Source organism: Peromyscus maniculatus, chromosome 14, assembly GCF_049852395.1.
Source record: "Peromyscus maniculatus bairdii isolate BWxNUB_F1_BW_parent chromosome 14, HU_Pman_BW_mat_3.1, whole genome shotgun sequence".
Taxonomy (NCBI): Eukaryota; Metazoa; Chordata; class Mammalia; order Rodentia; family Cricetidae; genus Peromyscus; species Peromyscus maniculatus.
Window position 1 is genome coordinate 32,142,244 of NC_134865.1, and position 18,534 is coordinate 32,160,777.

Below are 18,534 nucleotides of genomic sequence, written 5' to 3' on the forward strand. Positions count from 1 at the left end.
ATTCGTTCAATTCAAACAAAACCTCTGCAGTCTCAATATACAAATGAAAACCTAGAAGGAGAACAGCATGGTTTATAAGTTATCCCAAAACTATTATGTTAGAAATAAAATAATTATGAAAATTTTTATTTAAGTATGATGATGTGAAAGTAGAATCTCAAGAAATATATCATGGGAAAATACACATCCATGCATCATGATGTGCATATATGACTACATAAACTTATCATCTATGTATCTACTTATGTATTCATCACTGATTGCAAGCAAGATGTGATACATCTAGAAAAACTGATTTAATAATAATGCTTTTCAGAGACATGTTCAATAAATTTTGTATGGAGGATAAAATTGAGTACTCATGCAAAGTCAAATGGAAAATGAGTATATGTTTTCTTAAAGAACAGAAGTGGGTACTAGTAGGCAGAAAATGTAGACACAAAATACCTTACCAAACACATCAGAAACAGATTTCATTATGTCTTCACTTGTATTATTTGACTGTAGTGCATACATAGTAATTTAAAAATAAGTTCTACATACACATAAAATCATGGTATCAATAGAAAACTTGAACAATTCTTTGGTGTTTCAAAATTTAATTCATCAGATTTGAAGGAACAACTTCTCAATGGTGCTTTGCAGTATAGAATTACGTGATTGTGATGCATCAGTTTGACATTGCTAAAGCTTTTTTCCTCAGTGGCAGGGATCAAATGTTAGTGCTAACTCTGTACATGCTAGGCAAGCACACTATAAGAATGAGTCACTCCCCAACTCACTAAAGCATTTCATTACATTCAACTCCATATTTCATTAGAAAGTCTCAACTAAGTATTTTTTTTATGTTCAGATAAGAAATAATGTGTTCAAAGCTTTTGACCTGGGTCCTCTGCACATATGTTGCCATTGTGTGGCTTGGTCCTCTTCTGAGACTCCTGGCTGAAGGAGATGGGACTGTCCCGGACTCTGTTGCCTGCTCTTTGGACCCCTTCCTCCTATGGGATTGCCTTGTCCAGCCTTAATAGTAGTGGAGGTGCCTAGTCTTGCTGCAACTTGATATGACATGGCTGGCTGATATACAGGGTAGGACTGCACTGTTCTAAAGGGAAGGAAGAAGAAGTGGGGGGCAACTAGGGGGAGGGACTGAGAGGAGATGAGGGAGGGGAAAGTGTGATGGGGCTGGGTAACTATTAATTGATTAATTAATAAAATAGACCTAATAATCCTCTTTTTTATTATTTTTCTTTCTACTTTTACTATTACAGCAAAGAAGGAAGCTTAAAAATGGATAGATTTTGCTTCTCTCTTATCTTGTACATTATAATTTCCCACATTTAATGGAATATAGAATATGCAGAATAACATTCTTTCTCAGTTAAGACTAGATAGGCACTATCCACACAGTTCAACGACTGTGTGGCTGTTGGCGTCCTAAAAATCAATAAGTATGATTTATGAGCTATTTATTTTGACTAATAAAATATTGGTTCACTAATATATCTTTCCAGATGGATAGCATTTATTTAGAGTTGAATTTTGCTGGATTTAAGAAACAAATGACTACCACATCATTCAATTTACAAAATGAAAATATACACATACATAGATGTACCTTCATAACATATAGGAGGTGATACGTTGTACCTTGATCCAGTACCAGACAAACATTAATACGTAGCTGATCACTACACATTGCTAGCCAACCAAGTGGAGAATAAGAAGGACAAACTAATCTATAAACATGTAGTAGATCCTTCCCTAGACGCTGTGAAATAATTCCCGACAAGATGCAAATTAAAAGAGAAAGACTTTATTTAGTTTATACTACAGGGGAGTCCAGTCTTCAAAGGCAGGGAAGGCCTGTTGACAGGAAGGTGGCACAGCTGGTCACACTGAGGCAGAAAGCAGAAAGTCACAAAAGCTGGTGCTCAGCACTCTTTCTCCTCTTTCTGCAATCTGGCAGCCTGACCTGTGGAATCAACCTTCCCATGCTTAGTCTTCCTACTTCACTTACATAATGTAGAAAATCCCTCACAGACAAGCCCAGAGATTTGTTTCTAGGTTGATTATAGTTCTCATCAAATTGATGGTCAATATAAACTATCACAGGTTCATCAATTGTCAACGTGCTACCTGCCTATATGACCTTTAAGCTGTAAGTATCCACCCATAGGCTCACGGTTATTTCATAATGCAAACTGCATCCAGTCCAACTTCAAATGTCCATAGTCTTTAACAATCCCAACATTCTTCACTCTCCAAAATGGAAACATGGAGTCTCTTGTGAGACTTACACAATCTCTTCATTGAGCTCCTGTACAATAAAAAACAGGTTACATCTTTTCAACATACAGATGCACAAAGTAAATGTTCTCATCCCAAAAGGAAGTAAGAGAAGTACATGAAGGAAAGATCAGACCAAAGCAAGACTGAAAACCAGCTGTGAAATCAACAAATGCTGGAGCTCCCAGTCAGGTACCTGGGACTCATGATAGAATTGCCTGGACCTCAAAGGACTTAAGTAAGCACATACAGCCCATCTTGGGGTATATGAGTCTGTACTTGTAACTCTTCTTGGCAGACATGTGATGATCTTTGTCCCCTAAATGTTCTACACATCCCAGGTTTCATTGTCATGGCTTTATGTAGCAGTGTCTCCAGCCTTCAATGCAGGGATGCTAACCCTGGTGCTAATGCCTGTATGAAACCATGGAGAAAGACTCCAGGATCCTTTCATATTTCAAGACTGCAAATTCAGTATACATGTATTATATTAACAAATTCTGCTGCCAGCTTGGGGTGTGGTCCGGCCCCATTGGAACATGTTGAATCAGCCTCTGAGAAATGCCTGTCTGGATGATTTCTATAGAGAACCCGGCAGTGGTGCTCCTGGCTAAGGTTCTCTCCTCTCCTAGAACTTGCAATACCACAAGATGAAGCCTTCCAGGGGCTAGGTCTTGTCCTCAGAGCACCCTTCTCACTGTCACAGTACAGAGCTCCAACTACCTGTTTAATGGTGCTGAGTTCTTTAACAATGACAAGCACTTTAAACACCTCTCCTTGCCAAGCTGCCCCTTTTCCTATCTTTCCCGAGTCTCGCCCTCTTGCACTGTAGATCTGGATGACAGCGTTGCTGCCCGAGTCCGAACGCCCTCTTGTCTCGAAACTTTTCCAGCAAACAAACAGGCCGTTACTTTCGGATTCAGGCTCATTCAAGTTCTGAGGACAGAGGCAGAATGCAGCCAGATTCTTTGCCATAATTTATACAAAAGAATGTCCTTTGTGATAAACAAAGTCCCTGCTTCTCCCTGAGTCGCACGAGTCAGACCTTCACTGTCCGGTTCCTTCAGCATGCTTGTCTTCTTTCACTCCCACCAGACTGACCCGCCGAGTTCTGTTGACAGCCATTTAGGGCTTCCTCAGTCTGCAGCTGCAATCTCTTCTACATTCCTCCCTCAGACCAGCTCCAAAGGCTTAAAACAATATGGTCAGGTTTATCATAGCAACGGCTCCATTCCCGTTATCTCCTTTCCACAGCATTTCCTTTCTTCATTAATGCAACGGAATATCGGCCAAGAAGCAATTTCAAGGAGGAAGGATTTATTTTGATTTCAGTTCAAGGGAACATGGTCCTTTAAGATGCAGGAGTCAGTCACCCTATGTCTACAGTTTGAAGCAGAGAATGATAAAAGCCGGTGTCGACTAGCTTTCTCCATTGTGTGTAGTCCAGGAGCTCATCCCTTGGAATGATGCCACTTACATTTATGTATGAATCTTTGTATCTTCATTAACCCAATCTAGAAAATCTATTGCAGATATGCTCAGAGATTTGTCCTTAAGGTGATTCTAGATCCTGTCAAGTTAAGAAAACTATGTCTCCTTAAATAAATCAGAGACCAGATACTTTCAAGTTTCAGTGTGGATCTAAAACAATTATAGCCTTACAATTACTTATCTTATTGTTTCCAAGCCGAACCCTTTAGTTCATGCCAAGAAAGTGATTTCAGATACATTGCATTAAGAAGGGGAATTAATTCTATGAACTCAAGTGAAAGTCTGAAACATAACCAACACCTTTGGCATGCATAATTTCATCCAACTTGTAATTTCTTGTCACTATTTAGTAACCTTACCCCTGGCATTTACATTTTTTTTCTAAAATTATTAGGGTGACATAATTATCATTTTATCAGAAGCACACTTTATGGCTAGGGAACAATTATTAATGTTCATTTCTTAAAAACAAGAATTTGAAGGACTCTAAATATAACCAGAAGAGGTGAGCTATCTGTGAAATCACAACAGCTTGAAAGCGATTGTAGACACTAACAGTCAAGTTATATTTATATTTTAAATACCAATATTATGTAACATATGGTTTTAAATTGTATTAACATGTGTACTTCAAACACTATTTTTCCTTGAGTCTAAATCTAAGAAGTCTTTATATACTTTCGGTTTTATTTTAAAGTTTAGAAAGACAGAGTGTGTTACATTTTAACAGTTAACTTAGATCTATCTAGGAACTTGGAAAGAATAAGATATAAAGCTCGCAAAGAGACTTTTTTAAGCACCAGAAAATCAGTATCTTTGCAAATCCCTTCGGTTCCTATCATAAGAAGGTAGGGATCAGAAGTGTGTGTGTATAATACACACACACACACACACACACACACACACACACACACACATATATATATATATATATATATATATATATATATATATATATATATATATACCTCGGTAATTAATTTCCTTAAGATGATTTTAGAAATAGAGTGTTCTCTACACTCTGAATTTTAAGGTAAGTGTGCTGGAGTAGGGCATTAATGGCCAATGCCTTGTTGTGACTGGAGATCTGAGGAGAACCACTGTCACTAGGATCACTTCTAAGAACCCATTTGCAAGTTCTTGAAACTAGGAGAGTGTAATGGTGACCGAGCTGGCCTCGGTGTTGAAATCCCATAGCTGTCCAGGCCCAGCTAGTTGTTTTATGTATAATTTGCTTCCTCACAAAAACACCTCAGAAAATGGTCATATTTTCAAATTTTGAAATAGAGCTTAGAGCATTGCCTAAAATCTTGGGACTTTAAGTGAAAACCATCTACAAAATTAGAGGGTGGAATGTACATACCTAATTGACTTGAAGCTAGAGATGGCTTCTGTTTTAAAGCATTTTATTAATTGTATAGTCAGATCTATACACCTAAGACTCTCTTCTCCATTTTTCAAAATTTTGATCTTTAGAAAGAAGAAATATAAGGAAACTGAAATAAATACACAAATAAAAGTTTGAAACTACAGAAAAACAACCAATAAATATATGTTGTAAAAAAATAAATATTCAAAATCCAAAAACTGGCAAAGAAAATACCAAAGCGCATATTTTTGTTCCTCTGCCTTGTGACAGGAGCCCCTGCTCCTTGTCCCACAGCCCTCTGGACTTGTCTAAAATCAATTTCTTCCACTAGATCATGACTGCCTTAGAGGCAAGAACATGTTTAGACACTACTGTGGGGTGGCACACAGCCCGTAAATCTGCATCCTCTGTTTCTTCCTTATATACTATCCTTTATAATAATGATGAGTTATTATAGGCTGGGGAGATGGCTGAGGCAGTAAATGCTTTCCATGAAAACGTGAGCACCCGAGTTCAGATCCCCAGCAGTGATGTGAAAGGGAAAAGATGGGTGCTGTTGATTGCCTCTAAGTGTGGCTCTGGGGGCAGCGAAGGCGGCCATCCCATGAACTGACTGCTCGGCTGTTCTAGCCAACCAGTGATCTCCAGGTTCAGTGAGAAACTCCGAAGTTTTAAAAATAGATAAAAATAAGGCAGTGAGTGATGGGAGAGAGATGTTGGGCCAGAAAGAGAGCTCAGTCCCTACAGGCAGTGCCTAGGCCACAGTAAGTACCCATGGTCCTGTGTTCTCTTTTCCTGTCATCCCACATCATTTACTTGTGTGAAGAAAACGAGGATACACACCAAATGTATACACTGGTTCCACAAGGAGGACAGATCAAGACAGTCATGGGAAATTGAGTCAGAGCATTAATGGGAGGACAGGAAAAGGCATATCCAAAAGAGTCATGCTTTCTCAGAGGCCCAGAGTAAGGCTGAACCTGAAGATGTACAGAATTCCTGTCCACCATCCTTCAGCTCCGCAATACAGCACTTGAGATTTCATGGCTTTGCTACCCGTACTTGGGAAACACATGCTTTTAATCCCAGTACTAAGAAGGAAGTAAAATGGCTGGGCAGAGAAATATATATATAAGGCTTGAGGAGACAGGAACTGGAGCCCTTTTGGCTAGAGGCCTTTAGGCTGAGGTCTTTCAGCTGAGAACTCAGAGACTTTGAGTCCGAGGATTCATGGAGTTGGCGAGGTGAAACGTGGCGGTGGCTTGTTCCTTTGTCTCTCTGATATTTCAGCATTTACCCCAATATCTGTCTCCAGGTTTATTATCAAAAGACCTATTAGATTTTGCGTTACAATACTCTCTCTTCATTCCATTCCAAGTCATCTAAAATGCTGAGGCTAAAGCAAGAGCTGAAGACTGATGTTTGTTTGGAACACACAAATCCTATGCATCCCAGTGGAGTAAAACGGAACAGAGGTTGGGAAGAAAGGGAGAGGATGCCAAGTGACACATTTCCAGGTTAAGAACTACATCCTGGGAAGCCTTGCAAAGGTGTCCACCAGCTACGGGGAAGACACCCTCCCAGGCTGCGAAGTTCTGTAGAAATGATGGTTTGCAGCCACCGTGGAAGTGGAAAAGGCAGATTTCTTTGCCCGCTTCTCTATTTCCTCCTATTTCTTATTTCCCATGAGTGAAATTATTCGTCAGGGAATTCTACTTGCTAGCAGCTATGAGTGAGCAAGACCCCATGCTGGAACACTGTGTCCAACGCAGAGCATTGTGGGAGGAGAAGGTCATGACCAATGAACTCCAGAGGGAAGCTGGTGTGGTATGCACGATGGGCCAAACACAGCTTAGTATCTTTTTTTCTCATTTACCACTAGAGCAAAGAAGTTACAGTGATTAAAATATGTCCTCCTCTCACATGCCTAGCAAGAAATGTAGTATGACTCTGGATGCTGAGGAAGAATAAGATGAAAACCATAAATTTATGTAGTGCACAAAAATGGCTAAATGATTTGAGACTAAAAGTTTGTAAAGCTGGGAGTGATGTGAAATAGACCTCCTCCTTCTTCTCTTCCCCAAATTCCTCATTTTTGTTCTACTTATTTGAACTAAACCCTCAAACAAAACATCTGGTCTCTATTCTGCTCCCTTTCCTATTTTGGGTAAGAAGAAGTCCCCTGGAAGGTGAGAACATTCAGGCAGTGGTTGAATGTCTGTGACGGCTCTTGATGGGTTCTAAACTTGCATTTGGTGTTGGACTCTGTCTCTAAGTTTCCCTGTCTATAACCAAAATTCTACTGAAGTGGAGTTGGTTAGAAACAGGAAGAATTCGGGTGGAAAAGAAAACGTGAAGTGAGGACTGGTCTGTGGAATGGGAAATCCTGGCATCCGCTGGTAAATCAGCTAATAGTGTCTCAGATGGTCAGATATCATGTACTGTTGACCATACATATGCTATAGATGTGATCAATATCAGATGTGTTCCAAATATACCACCTAAGTACATCAGAAGGGAAGCAAGTCGACTACCCTATACACCTGTAGAGTCCCTACCAAGGTCTGCTATTAGGTCAATCCATTATTTTTTTCTGTTTCATCTTAGTCTGGAATCAACCACAAATAGGGTCTGTCCAGGGGTCTAGACCTGTTTCAGGGCAGAGGGAGTCTAGCTGTCATATCGCAAAGAATGACCAATAACACCAGTATTCTTTGAACTCATCATAAAATGGGGAAACTTATGCAATGATAGATATTACATATCCTATTTTTGCTTCAAGAAAATGAATCCTTAGAACTGACTTATAAACAAGTTTATTCATGCCACAAATTTCCAAAGAAGTTTCCATAAAGTTTCCCATCTGAAAGTATCAAGGCATTGAAACATGCAAAGAGTATCTAATCACATATTGGGCAATGAAGATGTCATAAATTATTAGCTGTATTTGTAATAGAAATTAAAAGACATGAATAATTAGAGCCTTTGTTATTAAGAAGAATATAATTATTAATTTTAAATAATTTTAATTAACAAAATTAAGAATACATTAATTAAATAATTAACAAATTATTTAAAATTAATTAAATTAAAAATAATTTTATTCTTCAAAAAGGAATTCATTATCTTCTGACACTTGAGAGGGGATCATAAATGGTTACAGTCTTACCTATAGGTTATCAAATTTGATTTGATAATATAAACACTGTGATGTTACTCTACATATTTAATATTTTCTCACACTGTCTTTCTGGTTTTCTCCTTCTTGAATGTTTCTGTGGAGTTAATGTCTTATATCATGCTGTCCCCCATTCTGAACTATTTCTAAGCCTTTAATGGGTTTTTTACTGCATGGAACTCTAAAGGAAATGCAGTACATGCTACATCTTCCAAGGAGGCTTCTTTGGGCCAATGCCTTTTTAAAAAGATCATTATAAACTCATGAATGCTCCCTGGACTGACATTTAGGAAAACATATTCTATCTTATAAAGTAGTTTTACATACAGTAACAGCTAGGTTTGTTTTCAGAATATGCAAAGTGCATCATCAAATGACAAAATCCATACTGTGAATTTAGTTTCACTTTATTTTCTTTATTGTTTTGAAGTTAGTACACAAAGAATAGGTTCATAATGATATCTTCATGCATATATGCCATTTTACCTTGTTTCTATTTATCTATTTGCCCTATATGCATACACAGACAAATTTAAATTCAGAATCTTCTTTATATGAGAAAAAACATATTTGTCTTTCTGACTTTGACCTACTTTGCTTAACACAAGGATCTCTAGTTTTATCTACTTTCCTGAAAATGTCATGAGTTAGTTTTCTTTGTGTCTGAATAGACATCTATCATACATATGCATCGTCTATTCTTTATCCATATACATCTTGATAGACATCCAGGCTGATTTCAGTGTTTAGCCACTGTGAACAACTCAGCAATAAACAGAGATGTGCAAGTATGTCCATGCTATGTTAGCACAGAAATTTTCTGGTATATGTTCAAAATTGGTACAGCTGAGTCATATGGAAATTGTAATTTTAGATTTGTGACGGAAATTCATATCAATTTCCATGGAGTTTTGGTCTAGTTTATACTCTCATAAGCAGTGAGTAATAGTTTGTCTTTCCCTACATCTTTCCCAGCATCTCTTATCCTTTGTTTTTTCAGAGAGCCATTTTTATCTGAAGACAAAATGAGAGATACGAGCTATTATCACTGTTCTTTGGGAGGACGTCCAGTCTTGTCAGTAGCTTTTGTTAAAGACTTCGTTTTCCAATGAACTTTTTTGATCCTTATGTCAAAAATTAGGAGGCTGTAACTATGTTGTTTCACCATTTTTTGTATTTACTTTTTCTGTTTTACTTACTTACTTATTTATTTATTTGTTTGTTTGTTTATTTAACATCCCTACCACATTTTCCTCCTTTCTTCTATCCCCTCCTCATCACTCCTCCTCTGTTTCTGTAAAGAAAGGGCCAGGCCTTCCCTGGATATCAACAAAGTGGAGCAGACCAAGTTTTGCAGTAAGATTAAGCACCTCCCCTGTACTAAGGCCAGGCAAAGCAATCAATATGATGACTAGGTTCCCAAGAGCCAACTAAAGCGTTGGGGACAGCCCCTCTTCCCATTGTTAGGAATCCCACAAGTAGATCAAGCTATACATCTGTCACGTATATGTAGAAGGACTAGGTCAGTCCCATGCAGGCTCCTAGGTTGTTGGTTCAGACTCTGAGAGCTCCTATTTTTCTCCTATAATTTTTGCTTCTTCTTTTTGGGCTTTTCTCTCTTCTTTGTGAATATGCCTTTTTGTGCTGGTTTTATAACTATGCCTCTGTAGTCTAGTTTGAGATCAGATAGTGTGATGCCTCCACATTGTTGTTTCTTTTCAGAATCGTTGTGGCAGGTTGAGATTTTCTATGCTGCAATATGAATTTTCGAATTCCTTCTCATGATTATGCAGAAACAGTCTTGGAATTTTGATGGAGACTGCACTTAATCTGTATATTGTTTTTGGTAGTATAGATACTTTTAAAATATTTATTTTTTCAATCCATGGATGTGAGAGTTCATTTCACCATCCAATGGTTTCTCTCCAGTGTCTAGAAGACATCTGAATCATCAGTTAAGGTTCTTTCCTAGGTATTTATTGACTTATTTTGAAGCCACCATGAATGTTATTCTCCTATTTGATTTCTTGTTATCAGTATATAAAGAGCTGACGATTTCTGTATGTTGGTTTTGTATTCTGCTGTTTTATTAGATCTAAGTTTTCTGACAGAGTCCTTTAGATCTTTTAAGTATAAGAAACGTTGAACGCTTATATTCAAATTAAAAAAAAAGAAGCAATGAATAAATTCCCAGACACATATAACTTCCCAAAATTAAATCAAAGAGATATAAATACTCAAAGAGCTCCATAATAAGCAACAAGATTGAGACAGTAATAAAAGTTTCTCAGAAAGAACCCCCAAGGCCATATGGATGCACTACAAAATTCCTCTAAAACTTCAAGAAGTTCTCATACCAATACTCCTCAAACTGCTCCTCTAAATGTGGAAGGAACACTACCAACTCATTTACAAAGCTAGTATTTCCTTATCACCAAAACCAGATAAACAAGCAACTATCACTATCAAAGAAAACAGTAGATGATTTTACAGCTCTCTGATCTAAGACAGAAGAAACAACATGTCATAAGCTCACAATTTATTATTTGTAGTCTGAGAAACAACTCAAGGCAATCAAGGTATTAAAAGTGTGTGTTTTCCAGAAATATTTAAATGAATCTATTAAAAAATTAGAGAGGATATGACTAATCATGAGACAGTTTTTATTAAGATAATTCAATAAATTGGACCTTCCAATCTAGAGTTTAGAAAGAATCTAAAGTTTAACTTTAGAAATATGTTTTATAGCATTTATTTCTATAAATTTGTTTACATGTAAGAAAATTATGTCAAGTACCAGTATGTGGTGAAATTGGCATAAACACACATATTTACTAAACTATATGCAGTATTCATGGCCAAGTATCAGCTTAGCCAATACAGAGAACAGAGTCCTTGGCTTTGAATACCAATATATAAAATTATATAATGTCTACTGGACATACAGATTATAGTCTTCTCACACTGTGAAATACCACGTGGAAATGAAGATACCAAGAACAGAAGGTGATTTACCACTTTTCCCAATTTTTCTAGGGTAGAGGCCATATTTCCCCCTAAGAATAAAAGCTAACCAGCCAAGTTTTTCCTGTTTCCCTGGGTAGGGACAAAGGTCACTGTTTACATTTATCCTATTGCTATTATTGGAAAGGTAATTTTTTCTGGCATTTACTTGAAGCTAATGTGGGATGGTGGTTCAAAGGCCTGACATACCTGTATAAATAAGATCACTCAAAGTTATCAAATCAGAACTCCATGTTTTCCCGTGGATGAAGGATGATCACTCTCACATAATGAGCCATGCAATGGCTTGTATTATGTGTTATTAACTTTCACTTCCAACATATGCTTGAAATACTTACTTTAAAGCACATGAAAATGGAAATAGACACGGTGCCCTCTGCACTCTGCATTATAACACCATTAAAACCAAAGAAGAAAAACACGTTCATTTATACTTTCATCTTAATGTGAACACCTAAATTGAACTTCACTCAGCTCTTACATATAAAGGGTGTATACTATATTGTGATCTTCTATAATGATACAGTTACCAATAGCAATCATAATTAAAAGTCCATCACTTGTTGCCTTACCGGCTGTTGAATTTCTCTGGGTGCTTTTCTCTCATGATATGGAATCTGTGTGCAATGGAAGCATCCTAAAAGAAGAAATGGGGTGGGGGAGAATAGTTGTGATTTTATTATTTTTTAGAAACACAAATTCATAAACATGACTTTTCCATCAATTCTGTTTTTACAATGCTATTGACAAGAAGATATTCTAAAATTAGTGAAAGATGTACAATCCATGTGAAGTCCAAGAAAGGATGACTATAAAAACATGTCAAAACTATCATTTCTTATATATATGAAACTGATTTCTATTTAATTTATATATCTTTTAATTCCTAGTTTTGGTTATATGCTTAGATTCTTCTTAAAGTAGTACATTTTTTTTCATGAGGTCAAAGAGCAGTTTAAAGTATTTCTAAATAAGAGTAAAAAAATTGACTTAAGTGAGAAACTGACGAAGTAGAGAAGTTCCTGCTCCTGTGAGATTAACTGTGGTAAAAAGACAGTGAGAGGCTGGTGAGCTAATAATGCAATGCACTCTCTGGTTTCAGAGTTTGCTCAGCATGTCCAAGATGTGTAATTAATAACTGTTCATAACACACACAGCTTTCTGACCCATCTCCTGTAAGGGAGAACACCAACAAAGGGAAGGTCACAGAGAAATGTTGACAATTCTAACTCATCTCTCAGATGCTGAATTCAGCAAGCAGTTCTGAACCCTAACAGGAGCCACTTTTTTTTTGGCAGTCCAGTCAGAGTTTCTCTTTAATTCAAGAGTCACACTCGATGTGTGAGCTTAGTGGTGGGCTGTGACACAAGCGTTTGGAGTCAGACCATTTAAATTAATATGAAACAGTTAGCTGTATCATGCCAAGTAAAGAGATATTTTCCCATTCTCCAGCTACCCATAATGAATCACTCAAATGAGAAACTAATATATTTACCAATCATCTTAATAGAAAGGAGCTTTTGTGATTGAATTCTAAGTTTGCCACAAAGCGGAGACAAAAGAAAAAGAAAACTAACACAAAAGAAATAAAGAAGTTGTGTATTTGAGAGAGTCTTGAAAACACTAATCAAGGATGAAAAGTCTAATGAATGAATGAAAAGGCTCATGCGTTTGCTCATGCATGACAAAGCACAAGGCCCAACAAGAGGGACCATTGCTGCAGATGGCAGAGAAGCTCTCTGAAAGACAGAGCAAGCTGCAGCTATTAACATACAGTTTACACTCCAGCAACTGTCATGTAATTGAGTTATTTTGCAAGAAAAAGGGTACAAACGTGTAGAGATGAGCGAGCATAGAAATAGCATTTGCAATAAAAATTACTCAGAACACCCTCTGGATTAAAAAATGGATTAATTTTCTAACTTGTAATTTTGAAACAAAAATGAAACATGGACAACAAGTTTTTGGTCTTAAAGTTTGCATATTTTGTAGCAATTTTTATAAATACTCACTAATAAGTCTTAGTAACATTTTAGGTCATGCATTTATCTTACAGTGTTACAAAGTTATATGGAAATTTAAACTGGGCTGTCTGTGGTATATATGATCATTGATCAGTAATTGTTTTAAAAAGCATTTGTCTTAACTTTATTCCTCCTTGAATGCAAAATGACCTTGTAGGACCAACCAACTGCATAAATCCAGAAAACAATTACACAAAAGCAAAATAACTGGAATCAAAGAGAAAGTGAGTGAATGGCCAACACTTCTGGCCCATTGGAAGAATATCATTGAATTTAATTTTACTTGAGTTATTTGTTTTTTCCAGTTGCAAATGACGTAGGGTGATTATCTTTCAAGTATGTACTTTTGCAATAAAAATCTTGTCTTTGAAAAGCAATTTAAGCTTGGTAGAGAAAGAGAAATAACAAGGGTAGGAAACCAGAATACTTAGACAGGAATATATTTGAGTAAATGCCTAGGGTAGAACATTATTATGCCAACTAGCCAAAGATAAACTTAGCATTATCTCTATCTCCAAGATACTCAGGCAATTGACCACTTAGTAAAAGGAGAGAGAAATAAAAAGGAGTGAGGAACACTGGCAGGCCTTTTCCCTCTGAATGGATTCCACCACAAAGAGAACTGGCCTTGTTGAGTGCAGGATTGATACTGGACAATGACAGCAGGTGTTCATTTGGATGAGAATTCAGACCAAATTTGCTAGACTCTGTCCCTCTGGCTCTACCCCAAGGGGCCTGAAGGAGTACTGCCAGCTGCTGCCAACTTCCTCAGCAGCCATTGTTTTAGAGATACTTAAGACTCTCTAATGAGAGATCACATATGAAAATGCAAATGTGGCATTTTAATTTTATCCTTTCTGCCTCTGTGTGATATAGTTTTGAAGGAGCCAAACCCACTTTTGAAGCTTCACTTCAACTTCTAGCATAGATAACCTGAATTCAGATCAGGTTTTGAGTTCCAGGCCATGTGCCTTTCAACAAATTGCTTATGCATCTAGAGTCAGGGCTTCCTTGTGTTTAAAGAAAATATATCCACTCTGTTATAATGGTGATTAAATGAAGCAATTCCACAGAGCAAATTTTATTTAGTCAGGATGCTCATGTGGTTCATGAGCATGCTAGAATGTCCTTGAAAGTAAATTGGATGCTAAAACATGCTTAAAATGTTGCATAATTTTCAAATATGTATTTCCTGGCTTTTAAATTGATTTTATTATTTCCTTCACTTATAAAAAGTTTTATTTTAAGTTAGTTAAATTTAAGAAGTAAAATTAAATATATCAACTCCATTAAACAAAATAAATTTACATTTCACAGTTTTATTTCAACAGTAATTTCAGTGTGGTTTTTGGATAGATGTAGTTACACACATATAAGTGCACATTAAATGAAAGAACTTTTGTATTTGAATTTATGAATCAGTTTTTAGCCATGTCTGTCTTAGCTACTCCTCCCTTCATGCCCTTCTACATTGTTATTTCTGTTTATATATTGTTACAATAATAGTGCCGTAACTTAGAGAAGACCTTGGCCTTCTGATGGCAGACCATTACTAGCATTTCACATTTTGAATTTTGTAATTTTCCACAATTTGGACCAGTTCAGTGAAGTTGGTCACAGCCATGTGATTGTCTGTGACCATGTTATAGAACAAAGTGGCATTTATATGTGAGATAAGAATTATATATAACCTAGAGCCTAACTTACTCTGTCATCTCCCTACATCGTTTCAATTCTGACAAGTCCTTTGGGAAAGGGATTGCTCTAAACTGAAAGGGAAGAGTTGGTATCGCTCCACTGAAAGTGCAGATACACTTGAATCTGAGTGGTTGCATCAGTGAAACTGGTGAAAAGTTCACTTTCTAAGGATGGTTGTGGAAAATCGTATAAGATATACAAAATACTGGAGTATGTGAACTGAGGCTTATTGCTACTCATAAGTCCATAGGTAAAATGTTAGGGTTTGGTTACCACATCTAGTAGAGAAGTTATATAGAGTTTATGACCATGAGAGGAAAAATCATCAAGTCCAGGGCAACTTTTCATAGAGATAGCCAACGATATAAGAACTTTGATTTTAACTTCCCTTTTTTATACCCTTTACTGTGGAACTTGGTTGGTCAATTCAATTAGAAACAAGGGAACAAAGAAACTATGACGTTGTCTGTGGTGGTCTGAATGAGAAGGGCCCCCACGGGCTCGTTTACTTGAATACTGGTGTCCAGTTGTAGAACTGTCTGGAAATGATTAGAGGGCATGGCCTTGTTGGAGGACGTGTGTCACCAGAGGTAAGCGTTGAGGTTTGAAATGCCCATTCTGTTCACAGTTCTTGTGGTTTCCCTCTGCCTTGTGGGTGGTTGTGTGCCAAGCTACTGCTCCAGCCCCACGCCTGTCACCATATTTCCTGCCGTTATGGCCGTGGGCTCACCTTCTGAAATTAAGCCCATAATAAACTCCTTTTTTCTATAAGTTGTCTTATTCATGGTGTCTTATCACAGAAATTGAAAAATGACTAAGATATCATCTAGACAGGACACTTCCTCAGGGAGGTAGTAAGGTGGAAAATGGAGGAGAGATACAGAGGTGAAGAGTTAAACTTGGAACAGAGGACCCATGGCTCAATCTCTGTAGCAGAACAGAAAATCTTTGTATGTGTAGACAAGCATCAGTATAAATCCATTAGAAATAACTCACACTATTATTAAGATAGTGAAAGTATTAGTAAGTATAAACTATGTGCATTAAATGTTTAGTATATACAAAAAAAGTTTAAATGGATGAAATAGAAAAGCTATTGCATGGCATCTGAAAATTTTCTTAGTTGAAAAAAACAAAATCTAAAATGAATTAATATATCAGAAATCTTCAACTGATTCCTTTGAGTTTCAACTACAAAATAGAACACCCATACCTAAAAACATGGGCTAGAATAGGAATATCTACTTTATATTTTAAATAATCTCATTACAGTCCCTCTGATTTACATATATGTCACACAGAAGAGCTCTGGAAACTGGGACGCCTGAGTTAGGATCTTGGAAAATAACACTTGTCCTTAGCAAAGCTGGAGATGCCTGCCAAGAAGAGCCCGTAAATGCTAAGTCTCACTATTGCTCCGTCTTGCACAAAACACATGGTATTAGAACTGCCAGAAACTTCTGGAACAATTTTTTCAAATAATTAGCCTCAAGTTTTGAAATAAATTATAGAAGAAATAATAATTTATCGACATATTAAACTACAATTATGTGACCTAAATGTTCAAAACACTTTGCCATATACAAATTTTCTTTTACTTTGTGAATTCCCAACTTGCTTCTATTGAATGAATGAACTTAAATTTCTTCCAGAACACTCATTTTAATTAAGGCTTTCTGGACTTGGAGGCCTACATTGTATGGAGTACACAATACAAGTGATTAGCTTTATTATATGTTCAATACGTAAGAGGAATAGCCCTGCAGGGTTATGAGCCTCCAGGAGTAATAGGAATGTTTTGTTCTTTACAGTTCTTCTCAGGTGTAGGTGTGTATGTGATTTCTCCCCTCAGCCCTTTGCTCTCTTTTGTTCTTCTTTCTCTTTCTACGTGTGTGTGTGTGTGTGTGTGTGTGTGTGTGTGTGTGTTTACATGAAACTGTATGCTTATGATGAGGAAGTCATTGTTCAATGTTGTGAATCTTACTTTAATCCCCCTTCCACTTTATTCTTTGAGGCATGGTCTCTCAGTCAAACCCAGAGTTTGTCAATATGGGATCCAGGGAATCCCTATCTCTGCCTTCCAAGGATGAATGCAGGCAGGCTACTAGACCCACCTGGCATACACATGGGGTCTTGGGAGCCAAACTCCATCTTTTATATGCGCAGCAACTGCTTTAACCCCGAGCCATTTCTTCAGCCCATACCAGCTTAAATTAAAGTTGATTATGTGATCAACAGATCTCTTTCTATAGGACCTCATGTGAGAAGAAAGAGTGTATCATTCATATCATTGACAAAGAAATTGGAGCTTCAGTAGCAAAGAAACTGTCAGACCATACCTGTTACTGAAAAAAATACAATGTCTAGTAATTTTATAGTTTTGATGGACCTGGCAAGGAACTTCAAGTCAGCCCAGAGCCTGATGTAAACTTTAAATTACGAAGGACCATATTGTTATAGGTAGGCCCACATATCACCTTTTTGCAGCCATCACATACCTGCTTTCAGTTTACAGAAGAAGACCTCAGCTAGTTTGATAGAACGAAATATTTTGTGCTTGCCAGGAAAGGAGTCAGTACTCTCCTTATTTGCAAGTGTTAGGAGGTGAATACTCCAGGCTGTAAGGGCCTAGAGAGCTGCACTACTGTTAAGCTAAGGGTTAAGGGTGTGAGGAGACTTGCTCACATTGGCAGGCTAGTAACAGAAGCCCTTGTTTTGCAGTAAGATCAACAGTTTAACCCTGCAGCTGGCATATCATCTCTCTGCTCCTGTTTCTTCTCTCAACAAGCCAAAATTACTAATATTTGTCCTGTAAGATTGACAATAACACTGAATGCAATTATATTAATACATTTCTTTAATTCTTTCTATAAAACTGCACTAAATACACAAAAAGCTGTTATTATAGTGCTTGAACACAGTGTTAAAACACTGCTATTCAAAGCATAGTGTCACAGAAGGGACTCCAGTGTCTACATCTGGTATTATTCTACTTCACTAAAGTCATCTGACTAGAGAACAATTCACCAAAAAAATGTATAGACCTTGACCATTTCATAAATCTTGCCAACATCTACTATATATCTTAAACATCAAATCTTGTAATATAATTCTTACCCCATAGTTTATATCTTTCTTCTCCCAAGAACAGATTTTGCACATGGACTAGGGGTGGGTTGATATGAGAACAGGAGGGATCAGGTGGGGAAAGGGAGAGGGGGAGGTATGGAGGGGGAGAGTACCTAGTTCTGTGAAAACTCTCTGGAATCTGTGAGAATGATTCTATCAAAATCTTCTAGTAATAGTGGATATGGAGTCTGAACTGGCCATCTTCTATTGCCAGGCAAGGCTCCTAGGCTCCTAGCAGTGGGACTGGGACATCAACCCAGCCAGAAAACCCTTACTCCAGAATTTGTCCTGTGTGCAAGATGTACTGGGGCAATGGTGGCACAGAACTTGTGGGA

At 37.2% G+C, this 18,534-nt stretch overlaps 1 protein-coding gene across 6 annotated transcripts in view; it reads right to left on the reverse strand.

Moving 5' to 3' along the window:
* The window catches only part of Dgkb (diacylglycerol kinase beta), a 707,644-nt gene that overhangs the window by 270,515 nt on the left and 418,595 nt on the right, over positions 1–18,534 (reverse strand). For all 6 annotated transcript variants that reach the window (XM_006983950.4, XM_016002476.3, XM_006983949.4 and 3 more), the window contains one exon: positions 11,921–11,985. In XM_006983950.4, the coding sequence (XP_006984012.1) occupies positions 11,921–11,985 (65 nt within the window). The remainder of the gene's footprint in view (positions 1–11,920; positions 11,986–18,534) is intronic.